This window comes from Centroberyx affinis, unplaced genomic scaffold, assembly GCF_046629955.1.
Source record: "Centroberyx affinis isolate AG114_WGS23_722 - 3 ecotype Tasmania unplaced genomic scaffold, CSIRO-AGI_Caff_v1 ptg001448l_1, whole genome shotgun sequence".
NCBI lineage: Eukaryota > Metazoa > Chordata > Actinopteri > Beryciformes > Berycidae > Centroberyx > Centroberyx affinis.
In genome coordinates, this window is record NW_027279922.1 from 353,080 (window position 1) to 366,340 (window position 13,261).

Below are 13,261 nucleotides of genomic sequence, written 5' to 3' on the forward strand. Positions count from 1 at the left end.
TACAAATAATGCTAATAATAATAATAATAAAATGATCAAACCTATTATTTGGGAATCACTGGTATAGGCAAGCTCTATTAGGTTTATTGAAATCAGATTTCTTTTTACTACATAATTGTTAAGCGTAACACATAACGAACATAAATCACATGTATCCATTTTAACATAATAGAAATTGCTCCAAGTCTCGCGCGTTTCACAAGTTGGCTGCTGCAAAACTCCGGGTTACATTGCCGCTTTTTGTCGGCCAACTAAAAGTCGCCACTGGTGGGAAAAATGACAACGAGGTGACGTTTCTGCAGCAGCTTCCTACAGTCCACGGTATCTAATGCTGTTATTATCTAAATCTGCTGTCTAGTTGTTCATTTGGGTTTGATTTCTATGTAGCTAGTGGATGTTACAAATCAAAAATCATGCTTGAATCAGGTAGCTATCGGCTAGTAACCACTAGTCGGTGGGGAACAGTGTGTGCTAGCCTCTTTAGCATTATGCTAGCTTGTTAGGTAGCTGGCTGGCTAGATGTAGGCAGTCTACAACAGAGGCTCCAAACTTTCTCAAGTCAAGGAACCTCAGTTAGAAGTTTAGCGTACAGATCCACACTAGATAAAGTTTTATCTGAGGGAAACCCAGTGAAAAGATTGTTGTTGTTGTGGGTTCTGTAGGTGGAGAGATCACGATCACAGTGGAGAGAGTGAAACCTCTTATCAAATATCTATACATTCTCTCCTGGTGCTAATTTCAAGAGAATTGAATATTACTGAAATGAACTAATCCAGGGACCCAGTCTGGGAACCGCTGGTCTAGGATACACAGACACTGATGAGGCCAGCATGATGGTGTATGGCTAAAATAAGTCTTCATCATTGTGCCACCATTAATTGTCATTGTCACATGATTGCTGTGAATAGAGAAGAGTTAGAAAGCATTTAACATTTTAGAAACTAGGCCTGTCTACACTGTAACAACACAGACAGTAACTGAAGCTCCAAACCACCAAGTTCAGCCTTATAAATGTGAATCAAAATGGCAATCTTTAGGTTTTTATTATATGTCACTGTCATCCACTCAAAGCTTGCCATGCTCATTGAAGCCTGATGCCACTGACCCTAATGCCAATAAAATGTTCTGGCAAATTACAGTTATTTTTGCAACATGATTACATAATCTGATGGCTACAGTCACTGGCCAACTATATGCATACATGCATATTGTACTATTGCACTAACTTCTGTGATGAGAATTCAGCTGAGCAGTTTAGTAGAGAACAAAAGTAGAGTCTACACTGCAAGATGCTTCCAATTCAAAACACCTTTTCCCCAAGGGGTACAAGCATTGTCAGTACTGTAAGGGAAGTGGATGGCCTGACTCAAACGGGAACAGCTTGTATAATCAGTCCTCTGTTGGTTTGTAGAGTCCCCATGGATGACCTGACCCGAGCGCTCTCGGCCAGCTTTGCTGTGTCCAAGGAGCCCAACAGCACAGCCGGCCCGCACCCTCGACTGGCCCAGTACAAGAGCAAGTACAGCGTCCTGGAGCAGAGCGAGAGGCGCCGGCGCTTCCTGGACCTGCAGAAAACGTCAGTGTACTAATCACTTCAGTGTTTCCCCCTGGAATATGTTTTCACTGCAGCAGATCAGCCCCATCCCTCCAGTCTCTGTCCCAATCCAAAATGGTTCTTATGAGAACAGCTGTACTGTAATTGCCCTAATTAACAATAATAATAATAATAATAACCGTTATTTGTATAGCACCTTTCATAGACAACATACAGCTCAAAGTGCTTTACATCAATAGAAGGCAGATAAAAGACAGATAAAAAGATACAATTCATATAAAAGAACAAGCAAAATGCATTGCATTAAAAAAATCAAATCAAGTAAAATAGAAAGATAAAAGAACACAACAAATACTCCCACTTTTAGATGCACATTGTGAGTGAACCCATATATTTTTCTTTTATTTTCTTATCCCCTGTCCTTCCTGATTCTACACTTGATCTGATATTAAAGTCAGATACTACTAATTGTCCTGTATTTGTTTATTTGGGGTGTGAAATAAGGTCAGAGGTAAGGTAACTATTGCATTTACAGAATGCACTGGAGCCCTTTTTCCAAAATGTTGCACAGTGACAGATGTTAGTAAGGTTTTTTGTTTTTTTTTAGGTTTTATTTATTCACACCATAAAAAAGAGCAATAAAGACAATACAAAACAAAAAAAGGCATGTGCTGGAGAAGTTTGAAACCCAAGTGGGCTTATAAAAAATACCTCACTGAGAAAATAGTTATATGATGTATACAATGGAAACAACAACAGTAAACAAAACAAACAAAGCTACAATCAGGCTATCATCATGATACAGTTTAGTTCAACAAAGTTTTTAAACATGGCTGCCTCCAGGTTTAACATCACTGACTGTGCCACAATGCAAAGCATCAAAATTGGTCCATTTTAGAAATGCAAGATGGAGGATTCAATGTGTTAATGCTTCATTTGAGTGACTGGTATGCTTTGTGTATAGGTGAATAACACAGATGTTTTCATTTTTAATGTAATGCCACAAATGCTAATGTCTGAATTTTTTTGCCTCTGCCAAACGCAGAAAAAGGTTAAACTATGTCAACCATGCTCGGCGTCTGGCGGACGGGGACTGGACCGGGGCGGACAGCGATGGGGAGGAGGACATGGAGAAGAAGGAGGAGGGGGAACAGCAACGAGAAGACAACACCGAGGAAGAGGGGATGGAGATTGAGAGGAGGAAGTTGCCAAAGCATTACGCCAACCAGGTCAGTGTTTGATGTGACCGCCGTTATGACCGAGAGGACAGCACATTACAACATGGACTTCTCCAATGCATTGCCTGTCTCGGCCAGAAGAGGGCACACGAGTTTGTAGAATTGCTGCTCTGCTCTCCTGCATGAAACTCACTAATAAATTGCACCCTTGTGTTTGCACAAACTTGCTGAACGTTGACAGATTTTCCATGATCTATCTTAATCTCTTTAATAAGGTGAAGATAGATTGTTGTGTTTGTTAACCAAAGCCTGTGGTTTCCTCCTTAGCTGATGCTGTCAGAGTGGCTGGTGGATGTGCCGGCAGAACTGGACGCCGATTGGCTGATGGTGGTCTGTCCCGTGGGGAAGCGATCTCTCATTGTTGCCTCCAAGGTAAGACCCTATCACTGCTCTTCTTTCATATCACATGACCTGTCGAAACAGTCGCTGAAGTTCAAATTTCAGGAAATAAGGAAGTGATTAGTTTAAAGGTACAGTGTAGGGCTGCAACTAACGATTATTTTCATTGTCGATTAATCTGTCGATTAGTTGTTTGGTCTATAAAATGTCAGAAAATGGTGAAAAATGTCGATCAGTGTTTCCCAAAGCCCAAGATGACGTCCTCAAATGTCTTGTTTTGTCCACAACCCAAAGATATTCAGTTTACTGTCATAGAGGAGTAAAGAAACCAGAAAATATTCACATTTAAGAAGCTGGAATCAGAGAATTTTGACTTATTTTTCTTAAAAAATTACTCAAACCGATTAATCGATTATCAAAATAGTTGGCGATTAATTTAATAGTTGACAACTAATCGATTAATCGATTAATCGTTGCAGCTCTAGTACAGTGTAGAATTTACTAAATATATCACTGTCAAACCAATTGTTATTCAATCAATTCCAAGCCCACCAGGTGACATCAGCATTTGTTTTTTTTTTTTAATGCGTGGTCCCAGTTGAGTAAAGCGTGTGCATGAGTAAAGTGTGGGCACGATATGGATAAAGAGTGGGCACAATATAGGTCAAGTGTAGGCATGATCTGAGAAAAGCATGGGCACAGTTTAAGTAATATTGTTTCCACTTTCTCAGGGTAAAAGATGGAGATTGAGAGATTACAATTAATTCATTTTTGTTTTTACCTTGGACTGAAATACCACAAAATATTGCAGTCACTTTTCGTCAGGCATGGAATCATCTTACTGAGCAAGAGACACTTGACTCACCTCTTGAAAAACGAGCTCAATTGCCGTAGATATTATGTGGACTTGAAATTAGGACTGCAACTGCAACAGTTATTTTCATTGTCGATTAATCTGTTGATTATTTTCTCGATTAGTTGTTTGATCTATAAAATGTCAGAAAATGGTGAAAAATGACGATCAGTGTTTCCCAAAGCCCAAGATGACGTCCTCAAATGTCTTGTTTTGTCCACAACCCAAAGATATTCAGTTTACTGTCATAGAGGAGTAAAGAAACCAGAAAATATTCACATTTAAGAAGCTGGAATCAGAATTTTTACTTATTTTTCTTAAAAAATTACTCAAACCGATTAATCGATTATCAAAATAGTTGCCGATTATTTTAATAGTTGACAACTAATTGATTAATCGATTAATCGTTGCAGCTCTACTTGAAATGGTCTGATAATATGGAGGGTTTGATAATATGTTTATATGTGTGTCGCCTGTTGTGTTGAGAACGTGCTCAGCTAAAACCTGCACACTGCCACTGGCCACGCTTTAGTAACTCCAGTACACACTTTACTCACTTTACATGCATTAAAACATACTTTTCCTGATGTCACCTGGTCGGCTCCTTATGATAGAGATTGTTTGTTTGAACTGCTTTTTATTAGCAGATTAAATTAGTTCCCATCTTTGCTGCTATTGATGTGGTCATGATTTTAATATATTTTATTTTTTTTAGAATTGGAGTGCATTGTCACAGCTGATATGAAAGCAGTATTTTGAGAATAAAATCTTGCATAATAGTCCTTTTAAACTCAACACTGCATGTCTGTTATATTTACTTTTTGGTTTCTTAAATATGAAAAGGCTTGAAAATGCTTGTTAGCATTAGGGCAGTCTACTGATACATATAGTGCTGTATCCTGCTATCCTGACACTTTGGCCCCTAGACTTCTACTTCAGCATATATGAAACATTGTTAAATCTTTGTCACTTACACCCCACACCCCCTGACCCAACAGTGTGTATCATAATGAATGTGTACTTACAGTCGTCTGTTTCTGCATTCACCACTCCGGAGCTTGACGTAATTGTTGGCAAATCTTTCACATGCCATGGCCCATTGCTGTCTGCAAGACCAGTCTAGAAGAATGGATTCTTTGAAAAACAGAGAAAAGCAGACAGTTTGCTTTGCTTGAAGAATATTAAATGGCACAGATCTCATCCATTGGAAAACATTCCAATTTATTTGTCACTGTTGGAACTGTTGGCCAATATGATGGACAAATACAGAATCTTATTTCTATGAAGTTCCTGTGCAGTTCAATGGGTGAAACATGGCACTGACACTGCCAGGAGTTAGGGGTTTGATTCCCATTGGGGCCACCTATACTAGAAATGTATCCACTCATGCTACTACAAGGCACTTAGACTAAAAACATACACCAAATAGGTTAGGATAGGTTAAATTAGGTTAGATTATTATGCTTAGGTTAGGTTAGGCTAGTCAACAACTCTATAAATCTTATGCCTCAATAGTGTCACAATTCTGCATATACACAAATGGCGTTCAAGGGATGGAGTGTTTAAAGCCAACAATAAGACACAAATAAGACAATATCTGGTCTAATCTTCTGTTAAAACTCTAAACGACATATATGGGGGCACAACAATTTTCAAACTTAGTTCAATCTTATGAGCCTTGGGGGTTAGCTGTTGTTTTGATAACAATCATCTCTTCCTCTTGTATCCTCCCTGCTATGACTTGTTTCTAAAGGGGTCCACAGCAGCGTACACTAAAAGCGGCTACTGTGTGAACCGTTTCCCCTCCCTGCTGCCCGGTGGGAACCGACACAACTCAGCCATGGGAAAAGGTAGGTGGGCCCGTTCCTCTAGTGGTTCGTTAAAAGGGACGGACCGGGGCTTTCTAGCGATATGAGAAATTATTCCACCAACAGTAGCTTTTCCCATTGGCTCCCACTCACCTTTTAAAGTTATTTCAAATACAAGTTATGTTATGGGCCAGTTGTAGTCTAATGGATATAGAATCAACCTTGTGTTTGGAAGATTGCTGGTTCGCATTCTGGGTGGGGGAATGAGATCTCACCTCACCCTGCTGAACGAACAATTACTGCTGAGGTGCAGTTGAACAAGGCAGCTCCAACGGCTCCTGTGGAGCTGCACAATAGATACAATTTGAAGGCTACATTGATCATGTCAATAGCTGTAGATAACATCTCTTGGAAGTGTTTTGAAATTCCAATGGGTGGGTGCTTTTGTTCCAGTATGGACCAGAAAGTAGGTAACATTGAAAGGCTATATTGATAACATTGATAGAACTCATCTCATCCCATATATAAGTCCCTTGGAAGTGTCTTGAAATTTCAATGGGTGGAGAGTTTTTGTGCAGATGTATGGATCAGAATGTCAGTTTGGACAACCAGAAATTTCAGCATCTGGTGAAGTAATTGTTTAGTGACTGGTATTGATCAACAACCCTATCAAACCTCTGCAGATATATTACTTACTTTTTACTGCCACGGGGCAGTAAAAATCTTTCTTATTGCTCTTTTTAATTAGATAACATAAGATAAGATATCACTTTATTAATCCCTGTGGGGAAATTCGGGTGCCACAGCAGCAACTGATAGTTAATTGACATTAAGAGTGATTATAAGCCACTTTTGACTGCCAACCACCTGTACATTGATTAGTGGATATAACTGGTCCTGTCCCACATGCAGACTACACTATCCTCGACTGCATCTACAGTGAAGTGGACAGAACGTACTACATCCTGGATGTCATGTGCTGGAGAGGCCACCCTGTCTATGACTGCCCGGTAAAACAGGCTTGTAATCCTCCAGCAATCCAAGAATGCTTGTCTAATTGCTTAAGTAGCAATGTCTGGGCCACAGATGTGCTTTTTTGCCACGTTGCCCGTTTCATTTGCTCAGAATTTGAAAGGCAGTTTTTTTGTTTACAGTGCTTGTGTTCTCATCAACAGACTGAGTTCCGCTTCTACTGGCTCCAGTCCAAGGTCCAGGAGGCAGACGGCCTATCAGAGATCGCCAAACGCAACCCAGTCAGTATCAGCAGCCCAGAATAGAGCTTAAACTGTAACAAATAGACTCCCCACCTCATGCCCCCTTTTCCTTCCTCGCTTTCTGCTCTTCATATTACTATTTGATGTGTTGTAGTGTGGATTCAATTTTAGGTTTTCTGTGGGGGTTTTTTTGTGAGTGACTGTTGTGCTTTATGCCTTGCTGCACCCAATTTGTCCATGTGGAGAAAATAAAGTCTTGAATTTAAAACTCTTCAGGGGGAAATGAGACAAAGGAAAATTAAAGACAAACACTCATTGCCATTTTTTGGTATTTATTGGGCACTTAAGTGACCACTACACACATTTTCAAGATTGTGGCGCTTGAGGGAAGACTATTTGAAAACTTTGTGTTAGAGTTCCAGCCCCTAATCTTCAGTGTTTGTTTGGTACAGCCCAACAGGGGCTAAATCTGGCTTAGTTCTTGTAGAGTAAACCCACCGTTAGAGAGCAATTTCTCATGTCTGACATGAAGACAAATTGTGTTTGGAACTAACAACATGGTGCTCTGGTTTTGTTTGGTCCAACAGTTCCGGTTTGTGAGCCTTCAGAGCACAGCCTGCACAGCAGAATCGATACAAAAAGCCCTGGGAGCTGAGTACAGCTTCAGCGTAAGAAACACTCTGCTGTCCATTCTGGCACTTTTTACAAACACCTTTTTCTACTGCTTCACACGTTATAAGTAATCCTAGATAGAAGCATCAGCTAAATGCCTCAAGTGTAATGTATTCTGGGGATTTCTCATTATTTTTATAGCATTGTTATGATAGCAGAAATACATTTTGGTTCTACTTCATGAGGCTTTGATTGGTTTAAATCTGAACGCAGCTTCACTGTTTCCGCCTGCAGGTGGATGGTCTTCTCTTCTACCACCGTCAGACCCACTACACCCCCGGCAGCACCCCTCTGGTGGGCTGGCTCCGCCCCTACATGGTCACCGATATCCTGGGTATCGAGGTTCCCGTAGGACCCCTCACCACCAAGCCCGAGTATGCCAGCCACCAGCTGCAGCAGATCCTGGAACACAAGAAAACGTCAAGTGAAGTCCGCCCGGCCGACGTCAACGGACGCTACGAATTAGAGTACCTGTCCACCCCCAGCCAGGAGAAAGGAGACGGAGACGCACTGAACTGTTTGCCCCAAAAGCCGATAAAGGAAGCCCACATGGAGAACTGAGAGGGAGGCTTTGAGTTCACAAAAATGCTAAATGCTAACTCAGTGTTTTATGTGTTGGTGGCCCACAAATGGCTCTTTGGAATTCCTCTGAATACTTTTGCCTGATTGACCAATTGCAAAGCATGGCTAATTCTAATCCAACACTGCTTAAGACAGAGTGGAGATTAGTAGAGCTATGCTGTATGCTGCTATGTGCTTTTCATGGTCAAAAATTCAAATTCCACCAAGTTTTTTTCTAAGTTTTGAGGGTACTTTTCCGCAGAAACCAGGAAACTGAATTGTTTGTACCTCTTTTGTGGCACAAGGATGTTGAGAAGGCTTGTGTTTAGCCAGTATAATTATCATGTCATGGTCTGTTGTGCAAAGTCCTTTCGTAACAGCATAGTAAGGAGTAAGGCATCAGCACACAATCAAAAAAGAGGATGAGAGGTAGATATTCCAAAATGCAAATTCAGTGCACAGATGTTTCCGTCAAAGGAGCATCATTATTTCGCTGCACTACACCTTTAACTTTATGCACTTTGGAATAAGTGTCTGGATGTCACAGAATAAACTTCTTATCCTCATTGTTTTCAGTAGTGTGCAGGTTTCCTACCACTTGCTATACTTTTACCAGTGGATACATACGCACCTAAAAAGACTGAGTTTTGAGCAGATCATTATGTTGAGCATCAATTGAGGCAAAATGAGTATCATCTACTCTCAGTACTTTCTGTAGAATGGTTAGGAGGGGCGAAGTGTTTGACCTATTCAGACCTTGTTCTCAGGCACTGATATGGACTTTTACAATTCTCTTTTAAATTTAAAGTTGCTCACTCTAGAATCTAACTTTTAAAGTGTATGTTTCTTCTGAATAAATTGTTTTTTTTATTGACCTACTATCTCTGCACAGTTGTATTAATAACAGCGTTCCCACAAATCTTATACTGTAGAGTTTTGAAAAGCCTGTTACAGACCGGATGAGCCAGGGAATTGGATCAATTCTCTGGGAAAGATGTGTAATCTAAAATTCTAGATAAGTTGCTCAATGCTCATTGCACAAGATTGTGGTTAAAGTTATTTGTCATCGCTTCAGAGCTTTTTTGGAATTGAATGCTAAAAACATTAAAACATTCAAAAAGAAATACATTTTAGGGAATGAATATGTAGTCACTGATAGTCATGCATTTAATAAATTTTGCCTTGCCCCAGAGTGATGTTGACCTACTATATAAAATTAAGCTTGAATAAAAAAAAACTGAACTGCAGTGTTCGTCACAAATTTGTTTTTGAATTTTAAGGGTAGATTAAAAAAAAACGATTTGAAATGTAAACTAAATTGTTTTGCCTCCACCTCTGACAAGACCTGCACTGTCAATTTAATCGTAAATAGAGGATGTTCCAGTATACGGTTAGCGCCACAACATGAGTCATACTGCTGATACCAACCCTCAGCAGAATTCATGAGCATCTTCCGCTGCAGCAACTTTACTGTGCCATTTGCGTAACTGACGCGCCGGGTGGAAACTGACTGTCAACAGGAAAGACGTTAGTGTGCCTGTCATGGCTGTGCCGTAGTTTCAGTGGCCCTTCGCCAACATTTCCTCTGCCAAAAGACACCAAGAACATTGTCTCAAGTCACCAGCTCTTGTCTGTAGCAAGTATTTTTAAATATCTTAGGAAGGAAGGTAACATGTTGGGGTTTTTTTTAAGTCTTAAGGAAAATAACAGTTTCGAAGTACGCTGTTTTATGTCTCTTGTTTCAACTTAAAGTGAACATTTTAAGTTTTTCTTCATTGGTGTCCCCCTTTGGTACAATGAGGCCTATTCTTCAGAGATGTCTTAGAGAAATACATAGTATTCCCAGCACATCTACAATGTAGTTTGCAATCTAAATCATCAACAGTAAACATCAGGTTCTGATGTCAGTCCCTCAGAATCAAAGAGCGAGGGCTTCTTTCTAGAGCCGCCATTTTGCACCGATGCTCAACAATCATACAGGGAGAAATCCATCGTAGAAGAGGAAGAGAGACCAATTTCTCCACTGACAGCAGCCTCAATAGACCAGAATGCAATGCAGCCACAAGACATGTTGCGTTTTTGGTAAGGAGGACGACTCACTTTTTCTCAACTGGCAAAACTCTTGCTCTTACTATGCCATCGCTATCGCTCCCTCCACTCCTACACAAATAATCCACATGCAGATGAATGGAACAAGTTCATGCCCGTTGTCTGGGGGTTGGTGAAAGTCATTCTGGGAAATGTAGGAAAAATCACTAACGGAGGTAGAAGCAGACAAGGCCGGTTCAGGGAACGTGGGCACACCAAAAACAGTAAATTACAACACTTAAAAAAATGTCTAAATAACTCCTGCAATGCATTAAACATTACAGATTGACAATGTATAAGAATGCATGAGAGTTTTGTTTTTGCTACCTACTTTTTTTGAAATTTCAGTTCTGCTTGAATGTAGAGGAAGGAAAAGAAACCAGTTTGCCCAATCTTCACTCATATGGGTTGTGACAGAGTTTATATAGGTTGTACCATTGCTGTGTGAAATTTAGTTTAAAACTGTTTGAATTTCCTATGGATGACCCTCCAGAAAATAACAAAACACAAATTTTTTCCCCCTCTGATTTAGGATTCGACTCAGCATTGTCTTGCTTCACTGCACCAGCTTTGCCTTATTTCTGGTCATGTGTGCAAATAGTTTCAGGTTGTGCCAAAGGTCTGCAAATAGGCCCAAAGGATTTGACTCCTCTAAACGTATATATTTGAAAACAAAAATGGATGGAGGCCTTAAAATGGATGACAAATGCAGACATACAGTACAGTCAGTTGTTTTTATCTCACATTCAGTCACCTCGTAACTGAGAAAGCTGTCAAGGAGAGCAAAATCAGGCATGTGGTTAGAGCAAGAATTCTGCTATTAGTCATCCCCAATCGCTTTCCAGGAACTGTGCACCTGTCACCCCTGTCACACTTTTCAAACACATGCACACACACACACATTTTAGGTTTCTGAAGGCCATTTGATCTTTGTGAAACCCTTGTCACAAGACTTCTAAGTAAACCGCTTTCTGTCTCTCCTGCAGCTCTCCAGCAACTTTCAGACATGCAAAGATTAGCCTCCTAATATTCAAAAGGGATCGTTATTGTTTAATTATGCAATGACTGAAATTCAAAATTGAAATCAAGATAAATTATTTGATTTGTGGGCCCGAGATGTTTTGCTTTTGTGAATCTTACATGAACCAGAATTCGTTTGATTTTCATACAGCTTTTGCATGAAACCAACAGTCACTTTCAACTCAATAGGATAGTATAGGCCTACATGTATGCTATACTCAGGAGTATACATCATGCATACAGTAAAGCATGTCCTATTGGTGTTGTGTTGGAGCAAGTTGATTTTTTGGAAAACTATACATGACTGAATCTCCCTCTCTATCTTCCACTGAACGGCCCAGTGAAGTAAGTCAGGACTTCATCTTTAAGTGCCTGATGCACTGAAACAAAGACTGTAAGGAGGGTTTTTAGTTAGGGTTGACATATTAGGTGGGCGGGACTTAGGATTTGCCAATCACATTTTCCCAAATGACATGATGTCAGCGGTTGGCAGGAAGTCTATTGTTGTCCACTCCCTTTTCCCTTGGTTTCCAACACAGACTTTCTCACGCCTCATTATTTACAGTTATTATGGGATCTTGTGTTTTCGTGGAAAAAAATAGCGTCATTTCCGACGTTTTCTTATAGAAACATTGTAAGTCGGAGAAATTAATAACTCAAAAAAGTAAAAGCTGATTAACTATCTTGCTTTTTCATCCTGGTATAACAAGCTGTTGAATCAAATCTGAAGCTCGTCTGACAGGCAGCTGTTACAGTGAAAGAGGTATGGATGTTACAGCAATATGAAGAAATCTTACCAACCACTGTATAAAGTTCAAAGTTCAACAATAAATACACTTTCAGTTTGGTCTCTGCTTTGCTTTACCAAGGCTTCTGTGTTACTCTTTATAGTCTAAAGAAAGCACATCAGGGTATGAACTAAAGGTAATCAATAGTCTTGCAGAAAATGCAATCTCCCAACTCTGCACTTGAACTCTGAACTACCCTCCCTACTGAAACATCACTATAATATTCCTATAGAGACTTATAGTGTGTCTGTGGCACGCAATAGTGAGTTTATTGTGACTTTTAAGTACATTAGGGTATTTTCTATTTCCTGTGATATCATGGCATTCCTGTAAAATGTATTATGGTGTTACTGTAGTCCTTTTTCCTGAGGGCTTTTACTGATTAAAGTGCTATTCCTGCAACAAACTATTAATGAAGGGCCTGCTGCTATTCTAAGCCAAGCCGCATAGTCCTATCTAATCTACTCTCTCTCATTTCTGCAACAGAGGCCAGTCTTTCATGCAACAGTACCTATAAGGTGCAGTAGTGTTTTGGACAGTGTTTATTTTGACCCAAGGAGCTACTTAAGAATAAGAACATAAGAATTGCATAAAACAATAGATTTTAGAAAAATACTATAGAAATACCACAGCAAACCCAACTCCCTGTGGGAATATTATAGTGATTGCGGGGAAGATAAAAGAAAATACAACAACGTTTACAAAATTTACATTAATTCATCCCATAATTCATGCAAAATCCCCCTAAAATTAGTTAAGGGAGTTATTAATGGAGGAGACCCCTTAATTTTTGACTGCTTACTATCTAATATAATGAAGAATTCAGGGTGACTGGAACTTCCCTTGAATAACTCATTAATAACCACGTAGGAAACAATGCGCAAAGGGCTTACAAATCCCATAATTACTAGGCTAGTGTCTCCATGAATAAATCCCTTAAAAACCCATGACACTAACCCTTACTTTTTTATAGCTATGTTATTTTTAATGGACAATTAATGTTTATGTAATGGGGAAATTAAGGACATATGAGGGGGTTTGGTTTAAACTACTGAGTACCACAGACACACTACAAGTTCCTATAGAAACATTATAAAGATATTATATTATGGTGATTTTCAATTA

General features: G+C 39.7%; 1 protein-coding gene across 2 annotated transcripts; it reads left to right on the forward strand.

Annotated features, from left to right (window-relative positions):
- Positions 1-215: 215 nt before the first annotated feature.
- Positions 216-9,477, forward strand: snupn (snurportin 1). Of its 2 annotated transcripts, none has more exons than XM_071526732.1 (9): positions 216-321; positions 1,412-1,576; positions 2,601-2,784; positions 3,061-3,165; positions 5,739-5,835; positions 6,706-6,803; positions 6,969-7,046; positions 7,595-7,675; positions 7,914-9,477. In XM_071526732.1, exons 2-9 carry the CDS (start codon positions 1,419-1,421, stop codon positions 8,238-8,240), a joined length of 1,128 nt encoding a protein of 375 aa, XP_071382833.1. In that variant the 5' UTR covers positions 216-321; positions 1,412-1,418; the 3' UTR covers positions 8,241-9,477. The 2 variants fall into 2 exon arrangements, with proteins under 2 accessions (XP_071382833.1, XP_071382832.1); XM_071526731.1 differs by having other exon boundaries at positions 277-287.
- The last annotated feature ends 3,784 nt before the right edge of the window (positions 9,478-13,261 follow it).